The sequence below is a fragment of the Falco punctatus genome (assembly GCF_963210335.1).
Source record: "Falco punctatus genome assembly, chromosome: 5".
In the NCBI taxonomy this organism is placed as follows: domain Eukaryota; kingdom Metazoa; phylum Chordata; class Aves; order Falconiformes; family Falconidae; genus Falco; species Falco punctatus.
The window spans coordinates 10,645,799-10,665,341 of record NC_137584.1 but is presented as its reverse complement, the minus strand read 5'-3'; the positions used below and the strand labels follow the sequence as shown (position 1 = coordinate 10,665,341).

Below are 19,543 nucleotides of genomic sequence, written 5' to 3'. Positions count from 1 at the left end.
TTTTTTCATCTGCAGAGTCAACACTTTTCTGATAACCATGGGAAACATGACTATCATGTATTTTTCATTTTAAAGGTTAAATTATACAGACTTTTTTCCACCCAGACATATGTATGTACATACGTTTTTGATGTAAGTGTTTTTTCTTATTTATCTGGATGCCTTTAAAAAACCCTACTGTATGGATAAAACTGAATAAACAAAATAGGAAACAGGAATTTAAAAAACTTTTTTACATTCATCAGACCTGTAGATATGTAAAATTCTTTAGCCATGGTATTTTTTGCTTGCAATAAATTATTTCATGATACTCTTGCTGCTATCACCCATATCTATCCGTGGAATCCAAAGTAATTTACCTTCCATGTTTTAAATACTGATTTTTTTTGTGTGTTTGCTTGGGATTTCCTTTTTTTTTTGCTTGCCCCTTTGAATTTTTACTGTAATACCCTGTACAAAGCATGCCTTATCCTTAGGCATTTGTTGTTGGGTAGGATTTTTTTTTTCTTTGACGACCTTGAAGTCAGGTACATCAGGATTTTCCTGACTTGGGCATTAGAAATTTAAATTTTGCACCTTTGATGGTCCAGAAAAATTTCTGTCACAACTGAAAGGAATGCTTACTGTACACATGGCTGTATGTGTGTGTAATAACAACTGGATCTTTCCCATTCTCTCTTACGGAAAAATCTTTTGTGTCTTACCTTGTCCAGACAGACTATCTTGGTCAGCTTCCTTGAAAGGTGTTTCTGTTATATCAGGCAGTTCTTTCTTCTCTTCAGCTTCACTGTTCTCATCTCTGGCTTGCAGGAGATTAGGTGGGGTAAAGCTACCTGTGGTATCAGCTGCTGATGTGGTAGCCTGCTCCACTGGAGACTCATAGCCATCGGTGATTAAGTCATTGCTAGCAGAATCATCTGCTGGAGGAGGCAAATAGGAATCCTCTGATTCTGGAGGACTGCTAGTGCTACCCAGAGCACTGAAAGGCACTGTGAAACTTTGGTGGTCAGTCGCGATATCTTCTGCGTCTGGAGGAGATTTGACCTGAAATTGTTCTCTGGAGGGTTTGGTAGGGAACACAGGTTCAGATGAAACAAAATTATTAAACTCTTCAGGGGCACTGACCTCTCCACTTAGCACAGGAATTCCAGTTGTAAATTCATTGATCAAAATGTCTCTGGTTTGGTCCACTGTTGCTGCGCTGGGGTAACCTAGTGGGAGTTCCACACTCACGGAGTCCTGAAAAAGTTTTTTAAAAGCAGCTTTCATTATTACGTTTAACTGTCATTGCTAAAAAGGCCAATAATCTTTAGCCACAGGAGCTTGCAAACAGCTTACTCAGCATGAAGTCATGGGACATATAAAAAGTTTGGCATGTGCATGTGATCCTAATCATATTGCCTGTAATTTTAAAAATGGTCAAAGAAAGATGAATTTAACTATCCCTGTCAATAGCTCTCCTTCTGACATTGAAAAGTACTACTGAATTGGTAAGGCATTGTTTACTTTGTAATTAAAACTGGAAAAGGTAATCAAGCAGCAGCATTAACCTGTAAATGCTCTGAACAGTATCTCTGTTGCCGTGTAACAGTACAAAATTAATCCTTACAGCATTTATAAAAGGCGGTTATGTATTTTAGCATAAGAGCCTTTGTCTGTATATCTATGTACACCTTAACACTGCTTAATTTTATTTCTTATGGAGAAATAAATAAATAAATGTAACAACCAGTATAGACTTACCAAATCAGGACCTTCCAGAGGAATAGTTACCATGGCCTGGATATCATTATCAAAATCACTAGGTGGTATAATAGATTCTGGCAGGGAAAAAAAGAAAAAAGAGAGAGCACACAATATTTCAGCAGTGGCACACTGAAAACTGCTTAAAGCTCATAAACTCAGTAAAAACCAGTATTAAAGCTATTCTCCACCAAAAAAACCCAACTTTAAAAAAAATCCATGTTAAGAAGAAAGGCATACATTTCTATCTAAACTAGCAATTGTGAGGAAAACAGGAATTTTATATGCATTATTCTTTGTCCCTTTTATTTAGTATAAATGGGATAGGTCTGCAGACAGCTGAACAATGGATGAACGCTTATAACCAGCTGAAGTATGAACCACTCAGTTAAATTTGCATGGGCTGTGATGACTCATTATATTGTGTTTACCCAGAGTCCACACCATTGTTACTTTTAAGTATTTTGACTTTGGTGCCCAGATGCTCCCTTCAGCCCCTCAGAGGAGCTTTTTAAATATATCTGCATGCAAACTGTTTTTCTAAAACTGGTTATTAAAAATAACCAGTTGGAAAAAGTTGATTACAATAATTATTGTTATTCTATTCTATATCAATGAAACTTTTTCTTGGGACTTTAATCTACATTAAAATATGTCCTTTTATTCTTACAGAGAGTATTAGTTCATCTAAATGTATTTTTTTTGAAAGAAAATGTTGCTATTCGAAAATGAAACACTGCAGCTAAAGTATTTTGTGTGTTTTAAGATTGTTTTGGTAAATATATAAAAGAAAAAATATTCTAAGTTATTTTCCCCCTTTTTAACTTACTTCCCCAAAACCAGGGCTATTCTAGCTTTGAAAAGATCATTGATGGACTAGAAGGGGATATTTATTAGGTGGTTTACTGAACAGGCGGCAGCCCTTCAGCCTTCTGCTGGAGGTCTTCACACCTAGCTTGTCATCTACACTCCCTCTGTGTTTCAGAGAGCAAAATGCACCTCTACAGTGTGTTTCACACCACCAGTTTTAGATGGGATCAAATGCTTTTTAAGGTGTCCACTCTCTGATATCACTATGAGCTTAGATGGCTTGCTTACAATCGACACAGCTTTCAGAAAGCTAAATTTATGTTAAAGGAAGCCCTCACTTTTTGTCATATTAGAGAAATGAAACTGTCCATACTGGGGAATTAAAAAGATACAGTGAATATTCATAGTCTTCTCCCCACCCCCCTTATTTGTCTTAACGTGCAAAATATCCAGCTTTTCTAAACAAAGAACCAAGGAAAATAGATCCTCCAACATGACTGGCAGTTAGGCTGCATAATTATAAAGGCACATCTAGCTATAAAATTTAACTCAGATCTGTGCATCCTTTGGGTGCTATGCAACACTTTGGAGAATGGGACACATCAAATGAAAACGATCTGTTAGAGAGGCAAAGGAGACCTTACTGAAATTGCATCAGTTTGAACGGGCAAGGTTCAGACCTGTGCCTGGCACTGGCCTGCCCACTGACCATCAGTAAACTGAAGTGTTCCGAGGTCCATTGGCAGAGACTGGTCTTCATGGAGTGCTATGGCAACAAGTTGCTGAAGGTCTGTTACTGTGAGTTTAGTTCCTGATATTTCCCTCTCTTCCTTTGGAGAAAGTGGAATTTTCTCATTTTCAACCTTATTAGATCCAATAGTTGAAATGTCATCTGGTGTGCTTTTGATTTCTGAGCCATCTCTCTCAAAGTTTACCACATATCGTGCTATAGTGCTGCTTGATCTGCAAAGGGAAGATGCAAAAATGCCCAGTGCAGCAAAATTAGTTACTGGCTGAGGACTGATTTTACAAACAAACAAAAATATATGCAACCACAACTTATTAAATTCTGTAAAAATAATGCAGATATACTTCTTTCTAATGAGACTGTCACTTTTGCTATACCTAAACCTTTTTTTCTCTATGCAAATTTTTTAATAAAAATTCTAATATTGAAGAAAATTATAAAAATGGTCTAAAATAATTCAGTTTAATCTGACTACTCAGAGACCTGTAGAACTGGTAAAATAGTTTGAAGTTGTTGACTATTCATTCAAATAGTCGTTCAGGAGTGTTACTGGAAGCCATAACCACCTATTAATTATGCAGAAACCAATGAAAAAGGATTAGACATTTCATAAAACTAAGGATAAACAAAAATTAGATCACATCTGGTGCAATTTTTTGCTCTTTTTTGAAGAATAGCATGAAAGTTAGTTAATATGGCAAGCAAATAACTTTTCATAATGGGTATCTTTTCCAAGTCCAAATGAATGTGTATAGGTTCTCCCTAGATGTACTCGTTTAAGAGAAATCTTGAATTTTCACCATTATGAATACAATACTTTTCATAGATGCTAAATTCACCTAGTTAAAATGAAAAATAAAGAGTACATTGTAAAATATTTGTACTCCTCTATGTTGCTTTTTATAACATCAAATAACTGGAGAGAGAGGAATTTCACTTTATCTGGTACGTGCTACATATTTACATTTATATGACATTGCAAGAATTCAGGAAAAGCGTTAGACAGTTCCTCCTTTTAAACTACAAGTAAAAGAGAAATTCTGGGAAATGCTAGACAAATTATTCCCCAGCAACACTTTTAAGCAACAACAGACTCTGTAGCTGTTTGTATTACCAGTCAAAAGCACCCTGCATTTAATCAGGCTAGTAACTGGTCTCTTTGCCGTTCTATCTGGCCTGATAATAGAGATAACAAAACAAAACAAATACATAATAATTGAAGATGATGTGTATACGGGAATACAGTTAGGAAACAGCAGATCAAAAATGAAACTTTAAATATGAAGTTCCCCTATTCTTTTTTCACTTTCAGTTTATGACTAATAGAGAACTTTAGTTGTCTGGATGTGAATTTTCTTAGGTCAAACAATTTTCTTTTCTTCAGAGAGATCCTGACAATAGTTGATTACATGAACCTTTCAGGATAAGGTAAAAGCTGTCCCTGTTGCTTTATATCACAGATTTTACACTTAGGCAGAACACAAATCAATTCACTTTGTCACATCAAGATAAAGAACATTTATTGATGTATCTATCTACACCTAATAGTCTATAAAATGATTAATCTTAATTATAAATTACAAATTACCCATCTTTCTCCTTCTTCTGTCTTCATTTCATCACAGAAGAAAGGGTGTGATAAAGGATTGCAAAAGAAAGAAAAACAAAGATTCATGAATACTAGGAAATCAGTCAGTTATACATCAAAAACACCTTTTACCAATTTATCTTATCTTCTGTGTGTCATCTATAATTTTTATCTCTGTGTGGAAATGACAGCCTACTCTCCATCATTTCACTTTTTCCCTTCCAAACAATGGGAATCTCCATGATCTGAGTGGGGAAACAGAAATTTTACTTTACCTTGATAGTTTGAAATATTTGCTTTCCTATTTCCCACTACAAATGGTGCAATCTGAGCACTGTCATTGCTAATCTGTATCTTTATGGTGGCAATGAACACCCACATGAATTTATGTCTTTTTTCCTGCTCTTTATTCCCTTTCAAATTTATATTATTTCTTACTATTAATAATTAGCTTTCCCCTTGATTCTTTACATAATGTGCTCTTATCTACAGAAGAAAAAAAGTATCAAATACTCAGATTTTGATCCCTCTCCTTCCCCTGCAGATTCTCTATTGAAAAGACACGCAGTAGCTTGCATTAGTAGTAAGCATACAAAAAAGCTAAACTGAAAAAAAATGGCAAGACAGAACACAAATTTGTAAAAAAAAAAAGAAATATTTTTAATTGTTTGAAACACCTGGGAAACACCTACTGGCTAAATTTTATATATGTGAACATGTAGCCTCCTGCAACCTTCTCTTGCCAAGGCACCTTCACTTTGATCTATGAAGGGCACAGGATCCACACACAAAAAAGTAGCCACCTAAATAATCATACTCCTAACTCTCTTCACCTTGTCATTTAAGTAAGTCCTTAATACAATGTTGCTAGCAAACAATTTCAAAGGATTTATTGATTACTTGACCCCTCAGGGAATCAAAGCTACTTCTGCTTAGTAATTCAAAACCTCATAGTCTCACCTGGGGTGTGTTTGCACTTCTCTCCATACTGTCTCTGTTGCTCCCAGAAAACTATTTCCTGTTTATAGTGATAAACACCCCACTATTCTATAGGTCTCTTCGTGTTGGAGGGAAAGAAAGAAGAGGAGAATTCTAGTAGCCAACAGAAAAATTAGCCCCATTTTCTTACTTACTTAAATCCTAATACGTGGATTTCTTTGAATCCTGGAAGTTTCTCAAATATTTTTTGCATCTATAGAAAACCATAAAATCATTAATTCAGTGCAAGTTCTACAGCTAAAAGGAAAGCACAGGTTGACTACCTAAACAATACTTTTCATATTTCAGAAACAGCTTTAGAAAACAGTCCTCTTTGTGGTATCATCATTGCTCAACTTAAACACAATATTTGGTTTGTATATGCTGCCTTTATTACCTGTTAATAGGGAAAATGAAGTACAAAGTACAGCTTTTCTTAGTAATGTAATTATGTAAATCAGTGATAATCTAGTTCATGAGTGAATCAAACAACACAAATTAAATTATTTTCTCACTTTCAGCAGTTTTGGTCCATGAATAATTTTTTGATTCAAGTCACCTTAACTGTAAATCGCTAATTTTTTAGAAATATTAGTCAGATGCAGATGGAGTTAGATTATTTGACAAATCATTTATAAACAGTTTTAACTATCTTGTACAAATAAAATAACTTCATATATTTTTAATTCTAATGTAAACAAATGTAGAGTTTCATGGTTTTGAATAGAAGAGACCTTATGAAGAATTAAAAATGAACAGAAAAGGTGAAGCCTCTGTATAGACTTTAGGATAAGTGGTTTTACCATTAACTCAAGAATTGAGTGTTTTGAGATCCAGCTGATTGATCTTTTAGTCTTTCACAATTAGCAACATTTATATAGCTATGTGAAATAAAATATTTTCTGTACATCTACTATGTCAGAGGAAAGGGACTTTTTTTTAGGCACACAGTTCCATAGTTCCTTTCTGATTCACTTCCTGGTCCTGTTAAGTACCAGGCAACACATCATCTTTCATCTGCAAGCACAGCCTGTGGAGTTGAGGGAATTTAGCACATGAAAAGAAGTGAAAGAGCCTTTTGAGGAATCAGGTCCTTTTAATTCAGCATATCACTGAAAAAGTATATAAACTAATGTGGCAATCTTTCCTCTTCCTTAGCTATATCATTCTGTACAAATACAGCATAAATTTGAAACTGATTCATTCGTGTATGAGAATTTGTCAGAACTGGTAGGGAATGGGTGATCAGACTCACAGCTTTCTCTGCATCTCTAATGTAGGTCAAGTGAAGAAGAGTAGCAGAAGATCAGCATGTTATCACAATATCAGGTATCAGCCACACTGTATAAGCCTAGATGTCTTTTTCATCAGAGCAAGCACAAAAGAAGATAATGTCTAGAGCAGAAAATGGCCTGCCATCTACACTCCTCTTGCTCATTTCTCACAGGAGGACAGTAGGAAAGGAACTGAACTAAATCATTTTAAGCTTGGTCTAACTTAGCAAAAGTAGTGCAGAAGTAGCAATTAGACTGTGGGGAGATTCTAAATGTCATCCATGTGACTAATGCTCACTGGAAGTAACAGACATTAAGGGCCTAAATCATGAGGATGCAATTTGTTTTCCTAAACTTGGGCAAACACTGTAATTTTAGATGCCTTATGGTTGTCATCTGCTCAGTTGCTGCTTCTGAAGAGTACAGCTCTCATATTTGAGAGGCCCTTGCAGATTTTTGGATAACCTGGGACACCTAAAATGGCACCAGATATCCAAGTTTAGGTAACTGAATCCCCCTTTAGCCATGCTATGCCAGCTGACTGTTGGCATGGGCTCTGTTCAGTCTTTTCTTGGTTTGCTTTATATCATAACGAAGCTGATGCTTTCTTTTCACTGTATGCATGTATGTAGCTTTCTGTTTCCTACTTTCACCAAATGAATCTCAATTTACTGAGTAGTGTGAGCATCTGAATCTGCATTCCATTTCTCATGTGATTTTAAATGTATGTTGTGGTATACAGATGTACTTCTGAATATTTGCAATGTAATGCCTGCTGTAACTGCTCTCTTACCATGTCCTGGAATGAATTACAAACTGAACTTGGAGCTCCACAGCCTTAACCTTTGCAAAGGCTTCTCTGGAATTTGTACAGGAGCTCCTGTATCTGGACAGAGGTTTAATTCTGAATCTAACCTCCTCACTCTCACCTTCTGAGTGCACTTGTAAAACTGTCTTGTATCAAGATTACCCTCTGCCTCCTCCATCATCTGTCTTTGGAGGAAAGCACATCAGCTTTATTTCATGGTACTGCACTACAAATAATTTTCTATTCAACATTGCATGTCAAGAACAGCTTTGGATTCGTTAAAGCAACAGATAAAACTTGGTGAAAATGGAAAATAGCAATCAAGAAACTTTGCATTTCTCCCCATCCAACTGATGAAATAACTTAGAAGTCAGATTGCTGAATTACATCATTACATGTGTAATAAACAAAGTCTGCAGGCAGTTCAGTTTAAGAATAATACTGGAATTCTCCAGAGAAGCCACTTTTTATTAGCTCTGCCAACACATCCTTCACCATTTTTCTGTGCATATCCGAAACTGAACCAGGATAGTGAAACAGCTTGCACTAAGGAATGATCATGAAACTGATGAGAAGCTTTATTGCTAAGAGAATCTTTTGGGAACCTCAAGTCATTAACAGCTATCTATTAAATTGATAGCTGAACATTCAGTTAATATTATTGATTATATGAAAACACTGCAGATGTTCCAGTTCTTACAGAGACTATGGTAATGTACAAAAAAATGACTGTAAGTCCTTTCAAGAATAGTTCAGACAACAGTAGCTAATGACTATTAACATTTATATTACATTTCTCATTAGATTTATTACAGAAATTAAATTACGACAAAGTACTGTCCCTGAATTCCTGATTAAGCCCGAATTATATTCCCAAAGTTATTCTGCTCATCAGTTGTCTGAGGCTCTACTGCTGACGTGGCCTAAATGAAGGGAAAAGCTGACTATATATGAAGGAAAACTGAAGGTCTTGAGACAATCAGAATTATCTATTTCTGTTTCATGGTGAAGGTATTTTCATAGTATGAATCTCACCCAAGTTACAAAGCCAATATTCACTCAGCCTCCTTACCTGTAGCTGAAATTTGGCAGCTAGTTGTTGGTACTGTGGGGAGTTGGGATCACTAAGTTCAGGTGTGTACTCCTGATCAGTGAGAGTGACACTGAATTCTACCATTTGCTCCACAGGCAATTCTGGGACTGTGTTTGTTCCCAGCTCCTGGAAAAGAAAAGGAGAGTCAAAAAAGGGGAGAACCAAAACTAAGTGATTTCCCCCCCACATTTCAATGTTTAGTAGGTAGAACGGCTGCCTTTTAAACTCACCCCCAAAATACCATTCTGAACCATGCCCTACATAAGTCAAGGGTTCCTAGCCACATCTGTTGACTTAATTCTTCTGCCTTTGCAAACAAGTTTCTATTACTGTGACTTGAGAATTGCCTTTGATATGTATAAATGAAGAGAATCAAACCATTTCTTGCACAGAGTGTTACCAAGTCTTCTTATTTCCATTATCATTAAAGTCTTAGAGCTTTAGTTGCCATTTTGGAGGAAAGTGTGTGACATGAAGCAGAGTGGCAGGTAAATGGTAAAGGCTAATTGTTATTCTACCCTCAATAAACCCATGGTCAACCAGAGCAGAGTGCCAGATGCTCTGTTACTGTTTTGTGTTCAGACATTCGCATTTGGTTTTTCCTGATAATAAAGTAGGATTAGCCCTACCTGTGTAACACCTTTCCTGTACAGTTGACTTCACTGCTATTAAAAGCACTTTTCGTTTGCTGTTTCCTAACACTATTTGCAGTTTTGGTCTATGCTTAATAATTTTTTCCTTTAATAATATTAAACTCCAAAAGCCAATTCATTTGTAGGGTTCAGCGTGCTGGCCCATGAGCAGGAAAGCCAGTATGGGTGCATTCAGAAAGATTTCCTAATTCATCCTAGATACAAAATTACACATTTGCTAATTTTAAGATCAGAATGTATCTCTCGTTCCTTATTCACAAGCAGACCTAGACTTCAAATTTCAAGTCTTGGAACACAAGTACCTGAAGAGGTGATGCAGAGAAGACACCCAGGAAACTCCTGCCTTCTGCCAATCTCTCAGTCCTTCTTCAAAAATCTTGTTACTAATGTTAACACATACAATGCCTACATTCCACTGCCAATGTGTTTTATTACACAAAAAAGGCTTTGGTTTTTTTCTGAATAAAACTTTTCAGGGTTCTGTAAAGTTTGTCTGTTAAAAATACAAAGATTTTGGAACACAGAACAAGTTTTTCTTTACTGCAAGTACTGCACATACATTGCATGTTTATACTTATTAGCAATACTTACATATTCTGTATTCTTAAAACAGTTTTTAATATTTTGATTTGCTCAAAGATGATTCTACTCTCAGCCAGGGTTTTTCTATCTTTGATAAACAAACAGAAGAACAAGGTAATGATCAAGAAAAGACTGTCCTAAAAGAGCAGCAACCTCATCAGCCTGGGATTTCCACTTCTGCTGCCAGGTGGGTTGGCACGAGGCTGCTAGAGGCATCTATCACATACATAACACCTAGGTTTGCTAACTTCCAAGAAAAAGCAGAACAAGAAATATGTGCAATTACGGTGTGTCAGTAGTACAGAAAATACTTTAATATAATAAAGAATGAGTGAAACTCAGGGAACACTTTCTGCATCCATTGATTCTGCATAACTCAGCTCTGCTAAGTCATTCCTTAGGATGCCTCACTTTTAGAGGAACATATGTTTTGTGTTGTATATAAAAATATGGCTCATCAGCTAGAGAAAGAGCATTCTGTAATGCTCTAACCCATAAACAGAAGATTAAGGAATACGCACTTTATGCATAGCTGCCCTATGACTTTTGAGGAGCCAGCCCTTAGGGAGCTGGTCACTAAGGACTGGGTCGAGAAGGAACGAGGAGACCTATAACAGAGGAAGTGGTTAATGCCAGTCTCCTGGTACATCTCCAACATCACAAATAAGTGATTTCCAAACCACTTTTTACCTCATATTTTATCTGCTTTTTCACTCCAGCAGCTATGATACAGATAGGAAATACACTGTTAAGACTATTCAGATTATTTTGCTTTCTCAAATCCTGAGGATGTAATAATTACATTACAAAATAGTAAAAATAGCATTCATCTGGGATCCCTCAGGTGCAATTCCTGGGCTGGAGCTGAGAAGCTTGCAGAGAACAGTGGTGGTTTGCCAGGGGTGTGATGGCCGAGGCTTCAGCTGGCATTTCTGCCCTCAAATTCTTGGCAGCAGCGGCACCGAGACCTTAAGTTCACTGAAGTGGGGAGGACACTGCATAAGCCTCTTCCTACAGCCAGCATGCACAAACAACAAAAAAATCAGCCAGACTGGCTTTTTCAGGAGCTGCTCTAGAAGGGCAAACTTTTCAGAAACTGAAAAAAAAAATATCTCAGAGTAAAGTAGAGGGGAAATGCAAGGCGCCAGCTCCCACCTGGGGCTCCTCAGCAGTCGGGTTCACCCTGGGCCCTCGTGAGGCCTTGGTCTCCCTCCAAAGGGAGGTTCCAGAAGGTTCCCTGAAGCCACACAGCTGGATCAAGATGAGAACTCCCACCTTGCCACCCCCAGGCACAACAAGCCCGGGCAGGGAACATAACAGACCCTCCTCCCTCCTGCCCCCACCTCAGGGGCAACCTGCAGCAGCTGCTGTGGACCTGCAGGGGAGGGGCTGCCTGTTTCTGCTGCCATGCTGCCCCTGCTGCACGGCTGCTCTGAGGGGGCATCTGTGGGGTTCCCCTGTCTGGCTGCTGGCAAGAAGGTCTGGTCCTATCACCTGTGTGGAAAGCTCAGAAGGTATGTGTTTTTACATTATTTAATGAAGAACAAGGTTACAAAGTAGTGCAAAACAGGCAATGGACCTCTCAGAGGAGTGAAGGCTCTGCCTAAAAGCTGGTTGGCATGGTTTTATACTTTCTAACATGTTTGCAAGAAACATCACGCACTATTCCAGTACAGGACAGATGCTAATGAAACTTCAGTCCTGCTAGCAGTAACAGAGTGGACAGTTTGTGGTTTATAACCACTAAGTGTTTATAAGGTTTCCCCTTCTTTTCTGCTGGCTGAGCTCCAAAAGAACATGTGGGTGAAAAAAATGGGATAGCAAAACAGGTGGCCCTCACCTTTACAGGAGTCTTCGTGTCATTAACAATTTCATTGAGCAGCGTGCCATTAGGTACTGGTGCATATGGAGAGAGGGATGTGCCAGGGGAACCTGCGAGGGTTTAAAGTAAAATCAGGCAAGAACAGGTTTGCACACCAACAATTTATGGCATGGGTAAAGCTGCTGCTTTTATATGCAATAGATGGCCTTTCCAGCTCAAAACATCAGTAGCATCCATGTGTGTGACTGAAGGCAAAGATGGCACTGACTATGCGTCAATGAAACTGGGTGAATTAAATAAGAATATTAGATAATTTCCTGTCATATTGCATTATATATCATCAAATGTCTAAGCTTGATGTTGCTAATTCAGATCTTTGTCTCAATGGTAGCCACCTTTAGGGCTCAGTGTAAAGTAACAAGAGGCTTTGACAGAGTTTTCCAGCTAGAGGTAAAATTACCATGCTGGAAGTTGCTATCAATAAGGTTCTGTCATATTTGGCCCTCATAAAGGTATGTGTGCAAGATGTTTCCTCCTTGAACAAAAAAGCTCATATTTAAAGATTTTTATTACTGCATAAATTTCTAGCATAATTTTAAAGAACTGTAGTACACAACAGTGTTAGAAGGTCTAAACGAAATAATCTTCTCAGATGTCTAGCATTGCTGTGAATTTATGGCTAAAGTAATTATTTTAATCCATCTGCTTATTTTGGCTAACACAATGCAGCAGCTGACACTGAATGTTTCATAACTGAAGCTAGATTAGTGCTACTATCTACAGGTGAAATTAGGAAAATGTATTTAAAGACCAAAACAAACTAGAATACTATACTGGAGTAGCAGACATGCTGTAAAGAAATAAAAAAATACTTCTTACAGGTTATTTTGCTAAAGCATTTTCATTGTACTTCACTAAACTTGTCATGCTTCTACTGCATTCATTAAATTACAGCCTTCTAAGATCTATGGTTTTAGCAATTCTATTTAACAGGTAGGTGCACAGCAAGCAGATTTGGTTACCTGCAGAAACGGAAGGAACATCTTCCAGCTTTTTTCCACCTGTTTTCTCTGTCGATATTTCATCTTTCCTATCAATCAAATAAAAATGAGTGATTTAAGTATCAGCATGTTGTACCAGCAATGGCAAAGGTGTAAAAAAAAAAAAAAAAAAAAAAAAAAAAAGTAGAAATGTCCCCTATATTAAGTGTACTTTAAATGAGAGAATTTACACCTAATGGAATATTTGATAAGCTAGTTAAACAGGCAATGGAACAGTAGATGGTATTTTATATTCAACAGTTTATGTATTTCCCTTCCTCTCCTTCAATATGGTATTTGCTTTTACAATGACAAAAATACTGATTTGATACATTCTTCTACCAAGGACTACCAATCCTGTCAAGTGTCTGCTCATGAGGTTTTATTACTGATTTTCTCCAAGTAATCAAAGGGATGGAGTCACAGCAATTTAATCGGTGCGCAGGTCTGCTTTTTCTCATTTCAAAGTCTATGAATGGCTGACCACTGACTAAAATGGAAGCAAGACTTCTTGTACATTGTTAAACCAACTATTGTCTCCTTTGCTATATCCTATCCTGTTAAGATGAGGGCTTTAGGCTGCTTCTGATTTTAGACCCAATTAATGTTTTATGGTTCCAAGGGTATTTCATATAGTTAGCTGTGAGGAGAGGATGGGTAGGCTTATTTTTCAGTTGTCAGCCTGCATTATAATGTTGTAAGGGCACTTCCAACAAATGAAAGTTTCAAATCAGGTTCCTGGATCAAGATTATTATGAATTATAGCAATGTTTATGTTTGGATCTGGATGTAATATTCATGGGTTAATGCCAACCATGGGGCCTGTGGCAGACAGCTGAAAACTCAAATAAGAATATCGTGGGTGTGATGTACAGATTGTCTGCCTTGCCTCACAGGATTTGTTTTTGTATTGTCGATATTATTTTCTGTTGTTTTACAGTCATGTGCTGATGAATAAATTTTGTAACTGCAACTGTTAGCTTGCCCAAAAAACAGAAGTCGTATGTATCTATAGGTACATTTTATAATAAATATGTTACAGATTCCTGCAGTTAAATCTACAGAATAATTTCTGCTCTGAAACCAAATTTTTATTCATTTGTAGCTTTTGGAAACATTTAGATTCTTAGGTAAGACTCTTCTAAGTGACAATTTGAAAATTTTCTTTTCTGAAACTGGGATGAATAATTTCAGTTCTTTCAGATTCCGAGTAGAATGTGGAGACAAACAGTATAAAATAAAAAGCCCAACTGTGGAAATAAATGAGGATAGAATTCCTCAGATTTTCTGTTGAAATACCTATTATTAAAGGCAGTGCACACAGGTGAAGTGCTTGTGAAAACTGATATGAGTGAAAGAAGTAAGAGCACTGCACATTTGCAGTGTGGTGTTAAGTGAGACAACACGAAACTTATAGCATAGACAGAAAAGATGACTGGGTGGCATTTCTATACAGGACCAACCTAAATATTCAATAACATAAATATAGAACATGAACAACCTCTGATTTACCACATCCTCTGCGTGTCTTGTGTGGTGAGAACTAAAGTATATTTGAAAAGTTTTCACAATGTTAACTAATTATGTGTTGTGTCTTAAACTGCAGCCTGATCTCTCTACATGGCATCTACAGAAGATACAAAATGTTTCCCAAACCACGCAGTAGTAAAGATGAAGCCCAGCAATGCATAATCGTGACTGCTTGTATTTCCAGCTAAAATACAAAGTAATTTCATAGAATTTACTTCACCTTCTGAATTGTGATTAGGGAGAACTGTACTGTTCACAAAGAGCATAAGAACTCTGAGATCAGTCACTTGACTTACTGCCTTGCTGCTGCTGTTTGCACTAGACTGAGTAAAAAGACTTCACTTTGGACTTCCAGGGGAGTTTAATTAGGCCCTACATTATTAAATACATTTCTGAGAAAGAAGAACACTCAAAGTTCCCATGTCATAATGAACACAGATACGTACGCCCTCTGTGATCATGAGACAGTATACTTTAGGAATGGAAAAGATTATTTGCTACAGATGAAAATCTAAAAAAATTCGAAGGAAAAAAATAATACATCAATCAGAGAAACTGTGGATGGTGATTTGTCTGGCTGTACTGTATTATTTATGTGCAGAGAGACAGAGTTCAGTATTGTAATTTAGTCCTGCCATTCTCAGACTCCTGAGCATTGCCAGGAGCATATTTTTCCCCAAGAGTTTATGGAATAAACCATCACATTACATATCATGATAGTGTTAACTAAAAATACAGGGGAAAGCTAAAGTGAAGGCAAAGAGTTTTCATATTTTTGCCTAATGTAGCCTCCCAGATCAACTTCTGTTAAGCTCTCTCACTTGTCTGTTGAGAATTATAGTAATTGTGGGTGATCTTGTGTCACAGTTCCAGTCAACACCAGTATAACACAAAGCCGTGGCTCTGTCAGGGTTTTATGCTCACATTAATCTAAGAAGACATTCTGTGGTGCCTCAAAGTGAATGGGCAAAATCTGGCCGCCTTCGTTATTTGTGATTCAATTACTGTGTACTATGACCTACAGTATACACAACTCTCACAGCACACACCAAATACACCACAGTTCTATCTGTTTATCTGTTCACATACATGCACATCTACACATATCTTTTTGAAAAAAAGGCAGTAACATCAAGTGGCAAGGATCTACTTGTGCTACTTACCTTTCCTGGAAGGTTCTATGTTTTACTCGCTGCGAAAAGATTAAGAAAAACAGCGTTTTACTAGTGGGTGTATCCAACCATTGAGCAGAAGCCTGTTAGCTCTTTCATTTACTGTGCTTTTATGTTTTCCTTCTAACACATGCCCCCTCCTCTTCCTGAGCAATACTTTGCCCTTATATAAGCAGATGGGGAGGGACTTGGAAGTCTCCCTCAGTTTCTAAGCAAATGTCAGTAATCCTTACCCGTTGGATTATTTCCAGGTGCTCTTGAGAATTGCTGAAATTTTTGCCAATGTCGAATATGCAGAAGGTTTCCCTCTGGCAGGCAGTTACCCAGTTCTGATATTCAGAAGTATCAGGAATCCGATCCAGAAAAATACGAAAGGCTTCCCACACAGCTTCCTGGCAGACTGAGTAAGAAGAAGGGGGCTGGGGATGGATGCTTTGTACCAACAAGTAAACTTGAAAGCCTTTTTAAAGTGACTTGGGATTTAAACATTTTTCTGGCCTTAATAAACAAATCCAGCTTCTAGGTGTTTTTAGATTCTTACATCTTTTAGGTATTTTTGAGTTGACAGTCCTTTATCTTTGTGCTAAAGGATTAACTGTCTTTAAGGACTGCTAATTTCTCTCATTTAAAAGAGAGATTAATTTGGCCTGACATCAAAATCATCATGAATCAGGAGAAAACACAAAGCACACTTCCTTCACCTCAAAAGTACATACAAACAAAGATACATACTGGACGTTATAGTAAGAGCAAACAGGGAGGCAGAGAAAAAAAATATCTAGCAGTCATATTTGAATAATGATAATTTTAACTGTATACAAAGGTTTTGTACATTAGTATGGTTCACTATGCATAAAGCAAGATAAACAGAACATATTCAAAATTTTGATGTTGCCCACTTATATACAAAAATATTTTAATGGAAAAATATTTTTTAAATGCAGCAGACTGGTTTGATTATATTTCAAATTTTCAATGAAATCAGTCTTTTTAAAATCTTAAGGATATTCTGCACCAGGTACCTGCTTTTGGGTTTCTTTAAACACCACTGGAATAATTGAATTACTTAGTATAGGCAAAATTCCTTTAGAAAGAACATGATTTCCTTCCTCTCTGCACAACTGTATACAATCATTTGTTCAATGTTAAATACCTCTTCCATGGTGATGAATCACCCAGTTAAATGCCGGGCTACATCAGACAAGATTAACAGGTACTGTGGCTGCAGAGAGAACTGTAGTGTTCTGCATCATTTAGGGGAATTAAAGTGAACAAAAAGAGAATAAGACAGTGAGGGAGATTTTGAAAAGGCAGTATTCAGGAGTGGCTCTAAGGAAGCTTCACTCACTGGATGCAAACTGACTTTACATGAGATTATGTAAAATGCATCATATAATAATGGAGACTAATACTTTTACATATTCTGTTTGCTCTTTATGCAGGAAATCTGTGAAGTTCAGCTTTAGTATGTTACGAAATACATTAGAATGCATATTTGGGTGTGGTGTCCAGCTTTTTGATCTGTTTTCTAGCAGTCAGAACTCTTGTCAGCCATTTCTGGGAAAACTTGTAGAAGATAAGTTCTTGCTGCAAGGATGTTTCTCTCTAGCACTGTGAGTGAGGATCAGGACATGTATGAGTATGTGAGGGAGGGGAAAAAGGAGCAGCAGCAGCTAGGTTATAAAATAACTGCTCAGAAATACTTTGCAGAGTTTAATTTCTCTTGATGATCCTGATAACACAGGTCTTAAATATGTCTGCAGATGTGCGTTTTTGAGAATTGCAGATGGCCAGGTGGGGCTACACTTCTGAGTGCATTTTTACCAACATCTTGCTGACGTGTCCTCTTTTTTTTTTTGAGGTTGAAACCATTTCTAAGAGACTTTGGAGGATAAACTATGTCCTCCTCCAAACAGCTACTGACTGCCTAAGTATACTAACATGCCTTTGGATTTCTGTTAAGATAGCAGCCTTTCCCCACACCCAAAACACTTGGGTTTCACTTAACCTGCTTTGCACAGCCTCACACTAAACATGGAATGAATTCTGGCTGCACCTGAGTCACATTTAAAATGACTGAGTGGTCCAAAGAGATCCTCGAGCTAGCACAGAGCCAGCCGGGAAGTGCTGTTCTGTATGTACATTCCTGCTTAACTGCAGAAATGTCCACTTAGTGCTTTGGGTTTGTGTGGCAAAGTTTTGGTAACAGTGGTGCTACAGGGGTAGCTTCTGTGATAAGTTGATGAGAACTTCCCCCATATCCCATAGAGCCAATGCCAGTTGGTTCCAAGATGGACCCACTGGTGGCCAAGGCTGAGCCCATCATTGATGGTGGTAGCACTTCTGTGATAACATATTTAAGAAGGGGACAAAAAAAAACCCTGTGCAGCAGCAACTGCAGCTGTAGAAGAGAGAGGAGTAAGACTGTGTGCGAGAAACAACTATGTAAATACCAAGGTCAGTGAAGAGGAAGGGGGAGAAGGTGTTCCAAGTGCCAGAGCAGATATTCCCCTGCAGCCTGTGGTGAAGATCACAGTGATGCAGGCTGTCCCCCTGTAGCCCATGGATGCCCACAGTGGAGCAGGTATCCACCTGCAGCCCATGGAGGACCCCGTGCCAGAACAGCTGTGCCCAAAGGAGGCTGTGACCCTGTGGGAAGCCCACGCTGGAGCAGGGTCCTGGCAGGACCTGTGGCCCCATGGAGAGAGGAGCCCAGGCTGGAGCAGGTTTGCTGGCAGGGCTTGTGACCCCAGGGGGGACCCAGGCTGGAGCACTCTGTCCTGAAGGACGGCACCGCATGGTAGGGACTCATGCTGGAGCAGTTCGTGAAGAACTGCAGCCTGTGGGAAGGACTCGCACTGGAGCAGTTCATGAAGGTCTGTCCCCATGGGAGGGACCCCATGCTAGAGCTGGGGCAGAGTGTGAGGACCCTGCCCCTGAGGGGGAAGGAGAGGCAGAGACAATGTGATGAACTGACCGCAACGCCCATTCCCTGTACCCCTGTGTCTCTGTGGGGGAGGAGGCAGAGAAAATCCTGAGTAAATTTAAGCCTGGGAAGAAGGAAGAGGTGGGGGGAAGGTGTTTTAAGATTTGGTTTTATTTCTCATTACCCTACTCTGATCTGATTGTTAATAAATTATTTCCACCCCCCACCCCACCCCCAGTCAAGTCTGCTTTGCCTGTGATGTTCACTAGTGAGTGATTTCCTTGTCCTCATCTCAACCCATGAGCCTTTTGTTATAAATTCTCTCCCCTGTCTGGCTGAGCAGGGGGAGTGACAGAGCAGCTTTTGTGGGCACCTGGCATCCAGCCAGGGTCAACCCACCACACAGGTTGTCCTCTGCAGAGTCTTTGAACTCAGTTGTGTAGGATAACCAACATGGCTCGGTGGCTGCTAGAACTAATGTGTTTTCAGCAAAGCCAGTTCTGTTTATCTCGTCTGTCGCTATACCTTCCCATTCATTGGTGACTGTCTCTGTCACTACTTGTTGATTCCTCTGGTATTGTTGGAGTCAACAAAGCCAACTGTAGGTTTGTCTTTCTGAAAATATAAAGTACACTCATTCAAAATAAAGGCATGCACTTCAAAATGTTGTATAAAGTTAAATGCTTTTAGAGAAGGGGATTTTCAAACAAACTAGAAAAAACATTTTTAACAAAAACTTGCTAGCAATTTAAAAGCTGTTGCCTTTAGCATTTTAC

At 38.2% G+C, this 19,543-nt stretch overlaps 1 protein-coding gene and 1 long non-coding RNA gene across 3 annotated transcripts in view; one reads left to right on the top strand and one right to left on the bottom strand.

The window, feature by feature from the left end:
* Window positions 1–19,543, top strand: part of LOC308064169 — a 100,438-nt gene that overhangs the window by 24,268 nt on the left and 56,627 nt on the right. The window lies entirely within an intron of this gene.
* The window catches only part of IMPG1 (interphotoreceptor matrix proteoglycan 1), a 76,944-nt gene that overhangs the window by 32,169 nt on the left and 25,232 nt on the right, over window positions 1–19,543 (bottom strand). For both annotated transcript variants that reach the window (XM_080388165.1, XM_080388166.1), the window contains exons 3-12: window positions 16,075–16,241; window positions 15,833–15,861; window positions 13,122–13,189; window positions 12,118–12,209; window positions 9,022–9,168; window positions 6,023–6,081; window positions 4,890–4,910; window positions 3,263–3,516; window positions 1,744–1,820; window positions 705–1,239 (exon numbers count right to left, since the gene is read on the bottom strand). In XM_080388165.1, the coding sequence (XP_080244291.1) occupies window positions 705–1,239; window positions 1,744–1,820; window positions 3,263–3,516; window positions 4,890–4,910; window positions 6,023–6,081; window positions 9,022–9,168; window positions 12,118–12,209; window positions 13,122–13,189; window positions 15,833–15,861; window positions 16,075–16,241 (1,449 nt within the window). The remainder of the gene's footprint in view (window positions 1–704; window positions 1,240–1,743; window positions 1,821–3,262; window positions 3,517–4,889; window positions 4,911–6,022; window positions 6,082–9,021; window positions 9,169–12,117; window positions 12,210–13,121; window positions 13,190–15,832; window positions 15,862–16,074; window positions 16,242–19,543) is intronic.